Source organism: Sciurus vulgaris, assembly GCF_902686455.1.
Source record: "Sciurus vulgaris genome assembly, chromosome: 6".
In the NCBI taxonomy this organism is placed as follows: Eukaryota; Metazoa; Chordata; class Mammalia; order Rodentia; family Sciuridae; genus Sciurus; species Sciurus vulgaris.
In genome coordinates this window covers 74,498,811-74,513,924 of record NC_136466.1, presented here as the reverse complement: position 1 = coordinate 74,513,924, position 15,114 = coordinate 74,498,811, and the positions used below count along the sequence as shown (strand labels likewise).

Below are 15,114 nucleotides of genomic sequence, written 5' to 3'. Positions count from 1 at the left end.
AAGAAAATTTCTAAGTGTAAAATGTTGAAAACTAGCTCAATATGCAAGTATAAGTAACTGCTTGAATAAACTATGGACTTGAATAAACCATTGACTATAGCCAATGGAATGCTTTGTACAAAGAAAGAACTGAGAAAACTCTTAAGAAACAGATTATATGGAGTGATTTCTAAGAGGGAAAAAAGTGGAAAAAACAAAACAAAAGAGCAAAAGTCTATATAGTATGCTAGCTTCTGAGTAAGAAAGAAGAAAAATAAGGAAAGTATATATAAATGCTTATCTTTACAAAAATAGACATAGAGAAGATGAACCAGAGAACAGTGACGTTGGATATATGCAGAAAAGAGTGAGGAAATGAGCCTGAAGGAACATGGGAGGCCATTATATTTCTCTGAGCCTTTCTGTATAGCTTTCACTCTTGGAAGCATGTTAATCTTCTACATATTCAAAACATAAAATTAAATGAGCAAGAATGTGAAGGGGAGGGAACCATAACTGAAAACAAACTGAAACAAACCTAATTAGATTTCAAGTGAATACACAACCGCAGTAATGAGGAAGAAAGAAAGGAATGAAGGGAGGGAGGGTGAGAGGGAGGGAGAGAGGGAGGGAGAGCCCACTCCAGTAAATTTTGAACACAGCACAGCGTAGGCCCTCTGTCTTGGCAAGGTACTGCATGTGGGTGAAAGAATTGCAAACAATTTCAGCGGTTTGGCCAAAGCAATCCTATTTGATATGTATTTTAGAACTGAGCAAATGAGTAAATGTGTTGCTGTTGTTGGAAGTCAAAGTTCTCCGAGACAAAGACAGGACATGAAAATATGAAATGGAAGACGGCAAAAGGGAACCCTGTGGGTTTCGGGAGGTATGATATGAACTTACGATTTCTAAAATACAAATGTGTATGTGTACGATTATATATGCATGTATTTATATGTGTATAAGGATTATATTCTACCTGTGAGTATATGCATGCACAGATTATCTAGCTCTGTCCACTAAAAAGTTACCATGCAAAGTCATCCTACTAGCAACAACCACATTCAGCAACAAGATCTTGACCATTTCCCATTGAAAGGAACCAGGTCCTTGGAAAATTGCCTGTTACCAGGATAGATACAAGATTCACCTGCAATATCATATTATACCAAAAAGGAAGAAGATACCCAAGGAACAATGGGGACAGGTTCAAAGGGTACAAGAACCAGACTGACAGGACTCCTACTGATCAAATCTACGCAATCTGAACCTCAAAATGGCTAGGTAAAGTACTGTATTATAAATCATCAGAAAAGGGAATTAATATGCCCATGCCAACCACAGATAAATAAATAAATAAAAAGGAAGAGAAAGTGAAGCCCTTGCTTATAATGGAATGCTGAGAGCTGACTGACAAATGTGGAGGGTGTGGGGGGGCTGGAAAATCTGCACTTTTCCACAGTAAAGACTGGTTCAGGCAAGAATCCTCAATGAATGCTAAGTATACAAGGAAATTGGGAGGATTACCAGGGTATTTGCATGGATTTATCTCCCCCAGACTGCTTTCTAGCTTCAAGGGTGGGGGAAAACAAGACCCAAACAAGAATTATAGAGCACAGAAATTGGGCAATACCATAACTGGGTGATCAAGCCTAAGAGCCAACGAGGGACAGATGGTCATCATGCGCCTCCAGATGTGCAACCTTGACATGAACACAACTTTACCAAGTCAGTTTCATAGCTGAGAATACCTCACCTCAGTCTAATCACAAGGAAAAAGCAGAAACATCCAACAAGAAGTTCTGTTTTAAAACAGTGGGCTAGAATTGTATTCTTAAAAAATGTCAGATATAAAAATGTTCCAGATTGAAGGAGGTTAACTGCACTCTTCTTTTTTTTTTTTTTTTTTTGGAGTGGGGGTGATGCCATAGGACATTGGTAGGTCAACCACCAAAATTGGAGTATAGAAGGCAGATGATAAAAGTATGATAATATAAATTTATTAAGTTGATAAATGTACTGGGGTTACATCAGAGATATCCTTACTCTCAGAATATGCTCTGAAGTCTTTCGAGTCTGTGACACATATGTCTTATTTTCACATTATTCAGAAAAGAATCATGTGTGAGTACAGAGAGAGAAAGCACAAATATTAAGGAAACATTAGCAGTTTAATCTGGATAACAAAAGACAAACATGTTATCTGTAATATCTTCATTCTTAACCACTTTTATAAGTTTGTAATTTTTTAAAAAGTACATTTTTAAACCTGTAGTGTCACTTAAAATGTGAAGGACACACCACTTACATAAGCAGACCTCTTGGGCTTGTTGACCAACAATGACAACTCCTGGCCATTATCACTTCCTGTGTCCTCTCCCCAAAACAGAACCAAGAGTTCTGCCAAGTGGGTCTAATTTCTCATGACCACAGTTGCCAGGAACCTTGGTCTTACATCCTGTCATGTTGAGCAAGCCTAGCTGAGTTAGTTTCATGATGCATTACACATAAAAGTAATCACAGCATCATTTACTCATCCGTTCATTTACTCCTTCAATGTACTGACTACATGCCAAGTTCTGTGATCAGTGCTAGGAACGGCATCCTCTCCCTGTGGCTGAAACAAAGAAATTTGCATATGATCCTAAATTGTTCCCCATTTTCCACAAAACCATTGAATAGGCTACCAAGCAGAAGCAATTTAACCTCCAAAATGCCCCCCACATCTGCCCACTTCTCTCCACTCTTGTGGCCAGTCCTCTCCCTCATCTGCCCTTCATGGGTGCTATCTCCTAACTTGACACTTGTTTTCACATCTGTGTAGCGTTCCACTCTGCAGTCAGAGTCCACTTTCCAAAACACACATCTGGTCATGGAGGTTGAAGCCCAGAGTTTTGCTGCAACACCCAATTTCCCCAAATCCTCAAGTCCACCAGTAAATGTCAAGACCCAGCTCACGTACACAAGAAAAAGAGGGCCTCCCCAAAAAGTGTCAGTCTGAACGGTCTCCTGGGACCATCCTCTCTCCTTAGTCTTTCTATCCCATCATCAGGGTGAACAGCCAGACAATCCCTGCCAACAATCACAGCCCCTCCACCTTCATTCACCCTGAACCTATTGGACCCACGCTTATCATGCTTCTTACCACTATTTGTGTCAGTTACCCCAAAATAATGTTCAGCACATTATCTGCACTCATTCTCCTAGTCTGTCCCCATTTCCACCATACCCAACTTCTGAATCCTTCCCTTTCATGCCCTCTGGAATTCATTGGTTCTCATCAGCAAAATCCCAAAAGCCTCTCAATCTATTTCCTTCACCCCCCTGTACTACTAGATAGCTGGCACTCCCCTGAGGACATAGCTGGCACTGCTGCCTTCCCAAGTGATGGTGTGTGCTTTTTGTCCCCCAAAGTTCTTTCATCACAGGGCCTGAAAGAAGGGAAGGATTCTCCTGCGCCCAGTGCTGCTTCAAGTCATTCTCTCTCCTTTCCCTAAATCTCCCAACTTACACCACCTGCAGTCCTGCATGGTGGCTGTGATCCCCTCACATCCTGATGCTCCTGCATCCCTATCTATTCCCTTTGTGACAAAACTCCCCAGAAGAGTTATCTATCTCACCTCCTCCAGTCCTCTCCTATTACTTCTCCTCATTTTTCCTTAATGGATATGAGTCAATTTTTTTTTTCATTCTCCTATTTATAGACTTATGGGTTCTTTACATTGTTTTAACTTTTACTTAAGTACTGCACAGAGCATAAATTTCTTATGTTTCTCTACAGCATAGTTATTTCTAAGAGGAGAACCGCTGAGTTGAAGCTCATTCTTCCAAGCCACTGAGACCAGTTTTGTCAATGGTCTCCTACATTTCTAAATTCAGGAGTCAATTCTCAGTCCTGATCATCCTTCCTGTCTCTTAAACCAAACACCTTTAAATCATGAGGAATCCTTTGTCATATATCTCCACGTCAGGAAACCCTGGAGGTTAAGTCTAGAATCCAACAGCTCCTCAGTTCTTCGACTGCTGCCACGCTGCTCTACTGAGATAGAATCATTGTCATCTTTTGCCTTCATTAAAGATAGAAGGTTAGAGAGAGAATCGCTGAGGTCAGAAAGGAGGCCTCAGTTGTGAGATCAGTTAATACTCCCAGAAGTACCAACCAACACTATTAAATATGAAATATCAAGTAGCAGAAATGGAGGAATAAATTATTTTCATTTGAAAATGACATAAAGCTATAAAATTGTATGAGAATCAAATTAAGAACTCTGGGTCAAAAAAGAAGAATTGGGTAAACTAGCCAGATCTGAGATAAACATATAAAATTCCATAGCTTTCTCATCTAGCAAAAATCAGTTAAGAAACCAGGAGGAAAAGATTATATCTACAATAGCAAGAAAAGAAGTAAAACACATAAAAATGAAACTTACCTAACACATAGCAGGCACATAAGAATAAATATAATAAATGAAATTCTTATGATACAATATTAAGTAAAAAGAATGTATGAAATCACACAGGGGATGACATAAACATACATGTATATTGATACACATACATTTGCACTAGTGGGACAAAATCCAGAAGCAATTATACCAAAATATTAATAATCATTACCTCTGAATTTTAGGATAATAAGAAACTAATTTTCTTCTTTGTGTATTTTCCAGATTTGATACCATCATCATGTAAAAATCTTCATACCAAAAGTTTTATTTTCTGTGAGGTGTTATTTAAACCACAAAGCCAATTTTACAAATAATGCATAAAAGTATCTCTGAATTTGGCCTAAAAGCACTGGACATACTGAGTTAAGTCTCTTTGACCAGAGCAGCAGACCAGAAAACCAGCAGAATAAGAATTCAACCATTTTTCAAGCTGAATGTGATTACTGTTCCAGGTGACAGGTTTTAAGGGGCTTTTTAATTCAATCTGTGATTACAGTTAGGCCTCTATAATAATCAACTTAATTCTACCATTATGTAAATCACTGCCTCCCAGAGAGGTACCCTGGTGGAGAAAGAAAAAACCCTGCAAGGGAAAATGCTCAGGAAATAGAATGGTTAGGTTCAATTAATGTACTATTTAAAAACAATTTTAAAAATGCCTTTGATGCAAGCCCCTGCATTAAGTGACCTGCTTTGTCACCCTACTAAAGATCACTGACATTAGGCTTGACCACCCAGGAGTGGGCAGTGCCTCAGACCTCTCAAACATCTATTCCACCTCAAAGCAGAGCCAGGCACAGTGATGCACGCTTGTAAACCCAGCAGCTCAGGAGGCTCAGGCAAGAGGATCGCAAGTTCAAAGCCAGCCTCAGCAATTTATTGAGGCCCTAAGCAACTTAGTGAGACCCTGTCTCAAAACAAAATATAGAAATATATGTAAATGCGGGAGGGGGAATGTGGATCAGTGGTTAAACATCCCTGGGCTCAAAGCTGGGAAGGGGCAGGGACCGAGCAGAATACGTAGAAAACCAGGTTGAATCATGGAGATTGACACTGAAAAATAATCAGTGAGTCAGGTGTGTTGGCACATGCCTGTAATCTCAGAGAAGCTGAGGCAGGAAGATTACAAGTTCAAGGCCACCTTCAACCTAATGAAACCCTATCTCAAAATAAAAAATAAAAAGGGCTTGGGAGAGAGGGAGAGAGGGAGAGAAAGAGGAGAAAAAATCCACAAAGCAGTACTGGGGATTGAACCCAGGGGTACTCTACCACTGAACTCTAGCTCCAGATCTTTTTATTTTTTGAGACAGGGTCTTGCTTAGTTATCCAGGCTGGCCTTGAACTTATGATCCTCCTGCCTCAGCCTACCAAGTCCCTGGGATTACAGGTTTATGTCCCTAGGTCTGGCAAGATTAACTTTAACTTTACCAAATATTTGTCCTGAGAAGATAGAAGATATTTTAAAGCACTGTGATAACAACACAAAAGTAGTTCACCAATATCTCACAAAAATAACTTAGATGTAAGGAAAAAGAATACTTTGAATAATAGTAAGGTTTTTATGAAAGGTCTTATTACTTTATTAATATTCAAAGGCTGCTGAAAAAAGCCTTGAAATATTCTTTCAATATAAATCACCCGTAAATGCAGGCATGCCATATAGTTCTGGGTGGGATAATTTTTTTTTTCTTTCTTTTTCCTAAAAAGATAACAAATAATAGTACTAGGTTTCCTAAACTGGCAGTACATTTTCTTGTATTCGCAGTAATCAGGTCATTGATCATTTGACAAGTACTTACCAACTACAAGTAAGGTGATGTGCCAAATACCAAGTCCCAACTGTGGTGGCAGCTACACTGTTGCTGTACCTTCACATGTGGACATGTGAGCATTGATTTATATTTAAGACCTTTGTAACACCAAGAAAGTCAATTCAATTCCATTTACAGTTTTTTTCCCACATCTGATTAGTATCAAAAAAGAAATAAGGATGATTTTCCTACACCATATTTTCATTCATTTATCCTGTAAAGATTCTACTAATAGCACTTCGAGAGTGTTTTATTTTTACAGGTGATCAAAAGGAAGCTTTCGCACCCATGCTTTCTTCTGACCAGTTTCCTAAAAGCTACCTGCCACGGCATGCTAAAGCACAGCCAGGCACTGACAGAACCCATGCCCATTACCAAACGCTGCCAAGGTGCAGTGAAGGTCAGCATCTCTGGGCTCTCACCTTACATTGTCCCTTGAAAGTGTTCGCAATTTCCATCTGGGTTGTCTATCACACTCAGTGAGGACAGAACAGAAGTGTAACTCTTAACAAGTTGTTTAATTAATTTTAGAGCAAAATTAGGCCACATTTTTGTATGCAGGCTATACCTTTTAGACTACATGAATCCTACCTTCACAGACAGTTCAGAAAAGCAAATTATAGTAATAACAATAATCACCTCTTATTCTCTCTTCTGCCCTGGAAATATTTTGCTTTCCCTTGCTAAAACCAAAATGACATTTTTCCATTACCATCTCATTCATTTCTACTCATTTCCTTTTCCCTTTCTTGAGAAGCTGTGCATGTCAGTTAATTAACCTGGTTCCATGTGGCTGCAGCTGAAGAAAACATGTAGCTTTATTTCACAATGTATTTTAAGTTATAAATGAGCAGACAAGAACCTCCCCCTTCTCCTTTATGCTAAGTGCTCACAAAAACTTACATCTTTTCCCAGTACTCTGAGTTCAAACTGAGTCTCCTTGAAGTGAACCTTTGTAATCCGAGGCCTAAAAAATAAAGAAGATGGTAGAGTAGTCACTGTTTGGTTTTGTTTTAATTTGAATTTTTTTTAGGAATTCAGAGAAGCATACAGTAGAAAAAAGCCAGTGAATATTGGCTCTTTTATATACTGCTGAAGTGACTCCAGAGTCCTCTCAAAGTCCTTTGCTCTGAACATCTTCCATTCTCATTACCCTATGCTTTTCCACTAAATACAAAAATAAGCTGACAGTACCACCTTCCCAGACATATGCAGGAGCACAGCCACCCAACCCCTCCAAACCTTCCCTAGTTAGAGTTTCTAAAACTCAGAGTGGTCCTGGACCACCAGCCCCACCATGATAAATTGATGGGTAGGAAGTCCTACTACACAGTCTCCATGGACAAGAGAGTCCACACTCACAGTCCTTGAAATTTAAAGAGAAAATATATATTAAGGTACACTGGGAGGAAATTTATACCCAATTTCACTCACTTATTTACCAACTACTAAAAATGCACCTATTTTCTTTTCCCCAGCCCTTTAATACACAAACCCCGTAAGTCTGATACATACATGTACAGCTTTTATACCAACTCTGTTCTGGAATTATACCTACCAGAAATACTTCCCCACTTGCTTTTTATTCTTGTAGACAACAACACCAATAGGAGTTAATCCTAAGAAATACTCAGACTTGTTTTCTCCCTGCAAAAACAAACATAAGCCTAAAACCATGAATTTATTCACATAAAAGCTCTTTATAAAACTATAATTGGTCATACAAATATAATCTGTTGGATTAATATTGGATTTAGTTTGTGAAAGACATCCACCTAAAAATCCAGCTAAGTTCTGATAGTGACTAACTTAATGCTCTTTTTTTTCCAAAGATCTTAAGAGAACTTTTCTATCTTGGTGTAAATTCACACTTGCAACTTCAGTTTAGTAAAAGGAATTTGGATAAGGTCACTGATTGACTTATCCAATGTTGCTTATACGTGGTGCTTAACCCAAGTTGTACATTAACTGGAATTCTCCAGGCAGCTTAAAATGCTGATGACTGAGTGCTATGGAAACCAGTTAAATCAGAATCTCTAGTGAAGGGGCTGGAGTATCAAAAACAACACAGGTGTTCCAAGTGATTCCCTCTATAGCCAAGGCTGAGAACCACTAGCTTCTATCAAGGGTGCTTTTAAATGCCTTATCTTGATTTTACTGTGATATGATAATCATGAGGCCCAGTTCACTACACCACAACCCTCATCAGAAAGTTCCAGCAGCCGCCAGCAGACATACTTGAACTTTCTGAGGTTTATCGTGTTCCCTCGTACCCTAACTTTAAGACTACTTAAAATTTTTTAAATACAATCTCTACTGGTAAAGACTGGAGAACCTTTATTTCTGGGCTATGATTATTTTCAATTAAGAGAACAGGACCCTAAAATGAAAAAGTCACAGTGGACTGCACAAGAACCTGCACAGAACTGTCAAAGAGCCTGCGAAATTATAGTCACAGAAACATAAGATAACCATGTTTTGGGAGAACACCAGCTGCTTCCCACTTTCAGTCCTAGAAATTCAGTCTTAAAGGAATGTATGGAAGATTTTAACAAATCTAGTTCATTTCTCATAAATTCCAACTAACAATGAAAAAAATCTGACTGTTTATTAGGATAAATACTACAGAAGTATTTTGCAGAAAAGTCTCAATAAATTTCTTGTAGATTTTAAAAAAGAAAAAAACCTAAAAGCCTAATAAGATTAATATGGCTAGATTGGGAAAAAATAACCACCCCAAATATTACTCAGCCATAAAGAAGAATAAAATTATGGCATTGGCAGGTAAATGGATGGAACTAGAGAATGTCATGGTAAATGAATAGGCCAGTCCCACAAAACCAAAGGTACAATGTTTCTCTGATATATGGATACTGACTCACAACAGACTGTGGGGAGGAAGGATTAGAGGTTCACCAGATTGGCAGGGGGAATAGGAGGAAAGGGGAGGATGGGAATGGGAAAGACAGTAGAATTAATAACTTTCCTATGTTCATGTATGGTCTAACTCCACATCATGTACAACCACAAAAAGGGGAAGGTATGTTCCCTGTCTGTATAATATATCAAAATACATTCTACTGTCAGGTGTAACTAATAATAACAAATAAAAATTTAAAAATAAATAAATAAATAACCACCCCCATGGAATCATTTTCTTTTTTGGAGTGGGGACTCAGGATTTAACACTGGGTGCCATACCACTTAGCTACTTCTCCAGTCCTTTTTATTTTTGAGACAGGGTCTCACTAATTTTCTTAGTGCCTCATCAAATTACTGAAGCTGGCCTTGAATTTGCAATCTTTCTGTCTCAGCCTCCCAGCTCACTGGGATCACAGGCTGTTAAGAGTATTCTTAAAGGAGAATACTATGAAGCATTTAATGATCTCATAAGATTGGAATCTAATATATCAAGGAATCACTATTCTCCCCAAATCTATAACTCTTGTTGCCACATTGTGTATCCAGAAATGCATCTAATTCTCTAAAAATAATGACAGTTTTTTTGTTTGTTTTAGAAAACGCTGATGAGAAAAAGATATATTACATAAAAAATGCATGAGTGAGTTATTTGCATTAGAGAAAGTTTTATCAGTGTTCCTTAAAAATTTAGTTCATGATCCAATTGATGAAAAGTATGCCAAAATATACTCTTCAGCAATTTCCTTTAGAGAATTAGGAACTTTGCTGATTTTCTCAAATAATCAAATGTTATTATTGCTAAGTACACTCTAATAAAAATCAAAGGCAATTGTATTTCAATCTCACTGGCATAGAATAATCAATTGGTAGTAGAAGAGAAATGTCTCAAAGGGTAAGACCTAGATCCAGATCACTCCACACAGATCCAGTGTTAATTACTGACTACATTTAGCAAGTTTTCATCAGGCACTGAAGAAAATAAATTATTTTTATTAATGCAGTGATACCTATGGTGATAGAACCTGCACATTCAACAGACAGCCACCCATTGCTGCACCCAGACTGCTACTTAATGCTTGCTTTACCTAGTAAGAAACTTGACTTATGTTTTTCAGCTATAAAATCTATTTTGGGGAATTCTTCCTGTTTTCTATCTAATATGATCAATTACAGACCAATTTTAAATTGTTTTGATGTTTAGCTAAACCCTTTGGAGCTGTTATCCAGATTGTGTTTTCAAGTCCAGTTAATTGTTTTCTACACATGGAAATACAATCATAGACTTTTATGCAAAATTCATTAGAGTTTAATCCATGCAAGAGCTGCTTTGTGTTCAAAAAACATAAATGAAAAGGTATCATCTGCTTGGTAAACAACAGGACTACCGCTTCCCTTTGGGAGTTTTGGTGACTTTTTAAGAAAAATGTCATCAGCTTAAAATATTTTGTGTTAATTAAATGTTACTCACATAGACAGGATGGAGGTCAACACCATACATCTCCAGGGATTTGGCTGTCCTCAAGTAATTCAGTTCAGCTTCAGAGGGAGCCTGACCCCTGTACCCAGCAAAAAAAACAGAGCTTTACTTTACCCTTAGCGATAGAACTTACAAGGGATGTAAACCACCTTCATTGTACTTACCAAGAAAATAACCCTTTGTATTAATGTGAAAATAAATCTTTGTATTTCAAGAAGGCCTTTGCTTTTTTGATGACAAAATTTTGTATTCTGAGGTGATACTTATATTAAGTTAATGTCACCAAATCGGTTCTTGCTCATAATAGCCTATCCCTAATGTCCCACCATATATTAAAAATTCTCAATTTCAAAAACCCCAAAAGAGGTTATTGAAGACATAAACACTCAAATTAAAAAGCATCCACTTCACAAAGAGCAAAATGTCTCCATGCACCAGCAGCTCTGTATCAGAAGAGAAAGGAGCTAGCACCGTGGTGGGAAAGAAGAGGAAAATGGAATCCCCACCTCCCAATGGGGTCATATCAACGTTTTCTGAGCACAATGAAGTTTGGAAATGCATTAGTTAACATACAGAAATTGTAAAAGTACCTATTATTTTCTCAATAGAGGAGAGAAAAATCTTCACTGGTGATAATATACAGAAAAAAGAACTGATTCCTAATGAGAGGGAGCATCTGCCAGGAATCTCCACAGATAAATTAAGAGAGAGAGAGAAAGAGAGAGAGAGAGAGAGAGAGAGAGAAAGAGAGAGAGACTCTAATGGCTGACAAAAGGAACTATGAATTTCTAAAAATTTATAAATTTAATTTGCTTTGACACATTCCCTCATTTCAGCCATGGTACACTAAAAAACTCACAATGTAACATACCTGTGAAATCCATGAAGAATATTCATCACAAGTTAGACACAAGAAAGCTACCAAGCTTTGATCATGCTTAATTCCTAGTAAAAATAGTCACACTGTTCATGCCATCACATAAAACACATATAAGGGCCTTTATTTAAAGCTCCACAATAATTTCTAAACCCAATTGTACTTTGAAACTCCTGGTAGAATTAATATTCTCAGAATATGCCAGACACACTGCCCTTTATGATGTTATAACAAGCACTCTCTTAGCATCTACTTTTATGAAACCTTAAAATGAAGGACTCTATAACAAGGTTGAAGAGCATTCTAGCACATGCTAATACAACATGCAGAGCCCTGTTTCTCTGATTACCATTCAGCAACTGACTTCTGCATCTACTCACTGAAACAGATCCTTTAGGCAAATATTTTTTGTTCAGCAGATAAATTCTACATTTTTTCCCTTAACTATAATAGATCTGAAACCGAGTATATTCAAGGGGGAATGTTACATAAGAAGCAAAAAAGCAAAGTTAATCAGTATAGAGGATTTAACCAAAATAACTATAATTAAATTATATCTTCAATGCTCCAGGCTATTAATTGAAAATCCTACTAGGGGAGCACATCTACTCTCAGAAGTGCATGTGGTGTTAACACAACGCCCTCAGAGGCTGCACACATGTCATCATGATTTCCAGATTCACTGTGATAGCCTGAATAAGACTTTGTTTCTAATTGCAAAGAATCTACATACTTAACCCAGAGCAAATCGAGAATACATTAAGGTATTTGTGGTTCTTTTTTATAGTTAAAAATAATATTTATAGTTAAAATTTTTTGTGATACTAGTGACTGAAAAGAAAAGATTGCAAAACATAGTACTTACAGAATGAATTCACTTATATAAGATCATAGTACATACATTTATGCAAAATAAATTTTCTCTGTGGGAAGTTATGCACAGAAAGGCCTGAAGTACCATTAACCAAATATATGGTGATTTAGCTTTTGGAATTTACTTTCTTCTTTGTACTTTTAAAATCTCGAGCTTTTGGTGAGCATTTTAGTGCTACAATCAGTAAAAGTTATTACAAGAGAAGCAAGCTAGAATGTTCAAGGCACAGATGAAAATTCTATTGTTCTAAAAACTTTTCCTATGATTGTCATTAACCTGAATAATGACTGATGGCTGATGAGACATACAACATGATTCTTACATTAGAGTTTTGTGAATTCTTTCTATGGCTTCTTCAAGTTCTTCCTTCTGATCAGGAACAAACCGGTACTCTGACACATATCCTGAAGTATGCTTGTACGGGTCATAATCTCCAAGTTCAGCTGGGAAAAAAAAAGAAATTATAATTTTATTCTATTTGAGAAAAATATTTCTAAAAATATTCCTATCACATGTGAACATTTTTCTTCAATATATAAATACATGTATAACTACTAAACAGTTTTATTGAAACAACTCTTAATAGCATATATGGATGATATAAAATCTTGCCTTGAAAATATAAATTCTATATTTCTGCTTTTCCTGATATTTTCATTTCAATTATTCTTATTAGTTTATATGAAATAAAATGTTATAAATAAAATTTAGGGTATGTATATTAGAAATGCTGGAGGTAATCCCAATATATCCTCTCAATGAGAGAGAGAGAGAGAGAGAAAGAGAGAACATGTGATTCAAACAACTATACACCAAATAATGGTGATGGCATCATAATATAAGGTTGCACACACTCTATCAGTTTAACAGTGAAACAAGGAAGCTCACTATATTGCTCTTACAAAAATTTTCCTCCCCATGTTACTCTACCTTCCAAGCCCCAACCCAGTTCATCTATTTAACAGTTTTCCTGGGATAGTATTTCTACATAATTTCCGGTCTACAAGTTTCACAAAGCCAAGAACCATGCTGTCTCATTTCCCCATTCCTAGCTTGATTCTTAAAAGGTGTTCAGTAGTCATTACAAGAGTCTCAGCTTGCCATATTGATGTCAAGACTGGATGGAGTGTACTGAAGCACCAACTGTGGGCCACACTGAACTTGGTGTTGGCACCTGACCGTGTGGAGTCTGTATGACAGCTGCCCAGAAGCAACATTATCTCTGAGACATAACAGTTTGGCAAGGAGCGGGCAGGGTGGGGAGTCACTGAACTCAGGTGGGAAGCAGAACAGAACGGAGTTTTAGGCCCTCTACTTAATCAAAAATCGATGCTCTTCCTGCAACTAAAACTCCATACAACCTACTGTAAGGGACATGTAATCGGCTCTAGTTTTACCTCTTCTGAAGGACACTGATTAACAAATTTTGTTAAATCTGTTTTTTCAAATGTCATTTGATAAGAGGACTTTTAGAATATAAACTTGCATACAAAGAAAAATATTTCCCCCAGACATTTCTGAAACAAATTACACTTAAGTGGAACATACACTGGATGGCGTATGCTCCCAGCTGAGCAGCAATGTTGACGGGGCAGGGTAGCCGGCCCTGAAGCACATCTTGTTTCACCTGCAAGAAAAACTGATATCTAAAAGAGAAATGGAAAAAAAAGAGATTAACAATCTCTTACACTACTCAAATCTGAAGTTTCAGGCCCTGATCATCAAGGTTAAATATATTCATCTTAGTGAAAATAAAGTCACCCTCCATTCTTCTGTGAGGGGACTGTGGAATAATCAGGGACCAGACCAGTTGAATGCACCTTACAGGGCGACATAGTGGTGTCAGGGCTAAAAAGTTCAGGCTCTCAATGTGAACTGCCTGGCTTGCATCCTAGATCCGCTGCTCACTGCTCTGGGATCTGAGTCTGCTACTTACCCTCCCTAACATCTCCTTCCCTGCAAAACTGGGAGAGTGACAGTAACCACCTTAGAGGTGGATGAGAAGCTTGAATAGGAGGTCCTTGCCTTTATCATTACTGCCCCTGCCACTACTACCATCACAGAATGCTCTAACCAGGAGCAACAACTCACAAGGACTCCAGCTCTATTACAAGTGTTATCTACAAGGCCCAAAATTATGTGCACAAGACAAAAAGGTCATAAGGTGTAATTCCATCAATTCTCCCACTTTTTAAGACCCTGGCCATTATCTGTGGCTTTGTTCATTCCATGCTGCCAAAAGAAAACCCATTTAAATTAATGCTAAGAACAATTCTAAACATTGTAAACATTACAACTCATTCTAAGGATTTTATATAAAATAACTTAGGTAACACTTTAAAAATGAGGTCAATCCTATTATCTCCATTTTATAGATGAGGAAATTGATAGAGAGATGAAAATAACTTGTACAAGATCTCACCAAGAACTTAAGCAATCTGACCCTAGAATCCTCTCAACCAGGATGTCACTCAGCTTTGACTAGTTTTTTTTTTTTTTTTTTTTTTTTTGTCATTTCTTATTCAGTCTTTCTGACACTGGGCTGAAAGAGGACAGAAATTTATGAACCAAAATAATGAACCAATCAATACCAGACTTGGCCACTGTCACTTACACACGTGTACTCACACACTTACACACTTCAGGCTATCTTTTTATGGCTTTGCTTCATTTGCAAGGTAACTTTTGATGTCATTGGGAGGGGCAGAGAAAAGCAAGAGAAATGA

General features: G+C 37.5%; 1 protein-coding gene across 3 annotated transcripts in view; it reads right to left on the bottom strand.

Moving 5' to 3' along the window:
* EPB41L4A (erythrocyte membrane protein band 4.1 like 4A) overlaps window positions 1-15,114 on the bottom strand; it is a 236,437-nt gene that overhangs the window by 82,934 nt on the left and 138,389 nt on the right. For all 3 annotated transcript variants that reach the window (XM_079143527.1, XM_079143526.1, XM_079143525.1), the window contains 5 exons: window positions 13,937-14,034; window positions 12,711-12,831; window positions 10,629-10,716; window positions 7,797-7,885; window positions 7,142-7,205 (listed from right to left, as the gene is read on the bottom strand). In XM_079143527.1, coding sequence (XP_078999653.1) covers window positions 7,142-7,205; window positions 7,797-7,885; window positions 10,629-10,716; window positions 12,711-12,831; window positions 13,937-14,034 — 460 coding nt within the window. The remainder of the gene's footprint in view (window positions 1-7,141; window positions 7,206-7,796; window positions 7,886-10,628; window positions 10,717-12,710; window positions 12,832-13,936; window positions 14,035-15,114) is intronic.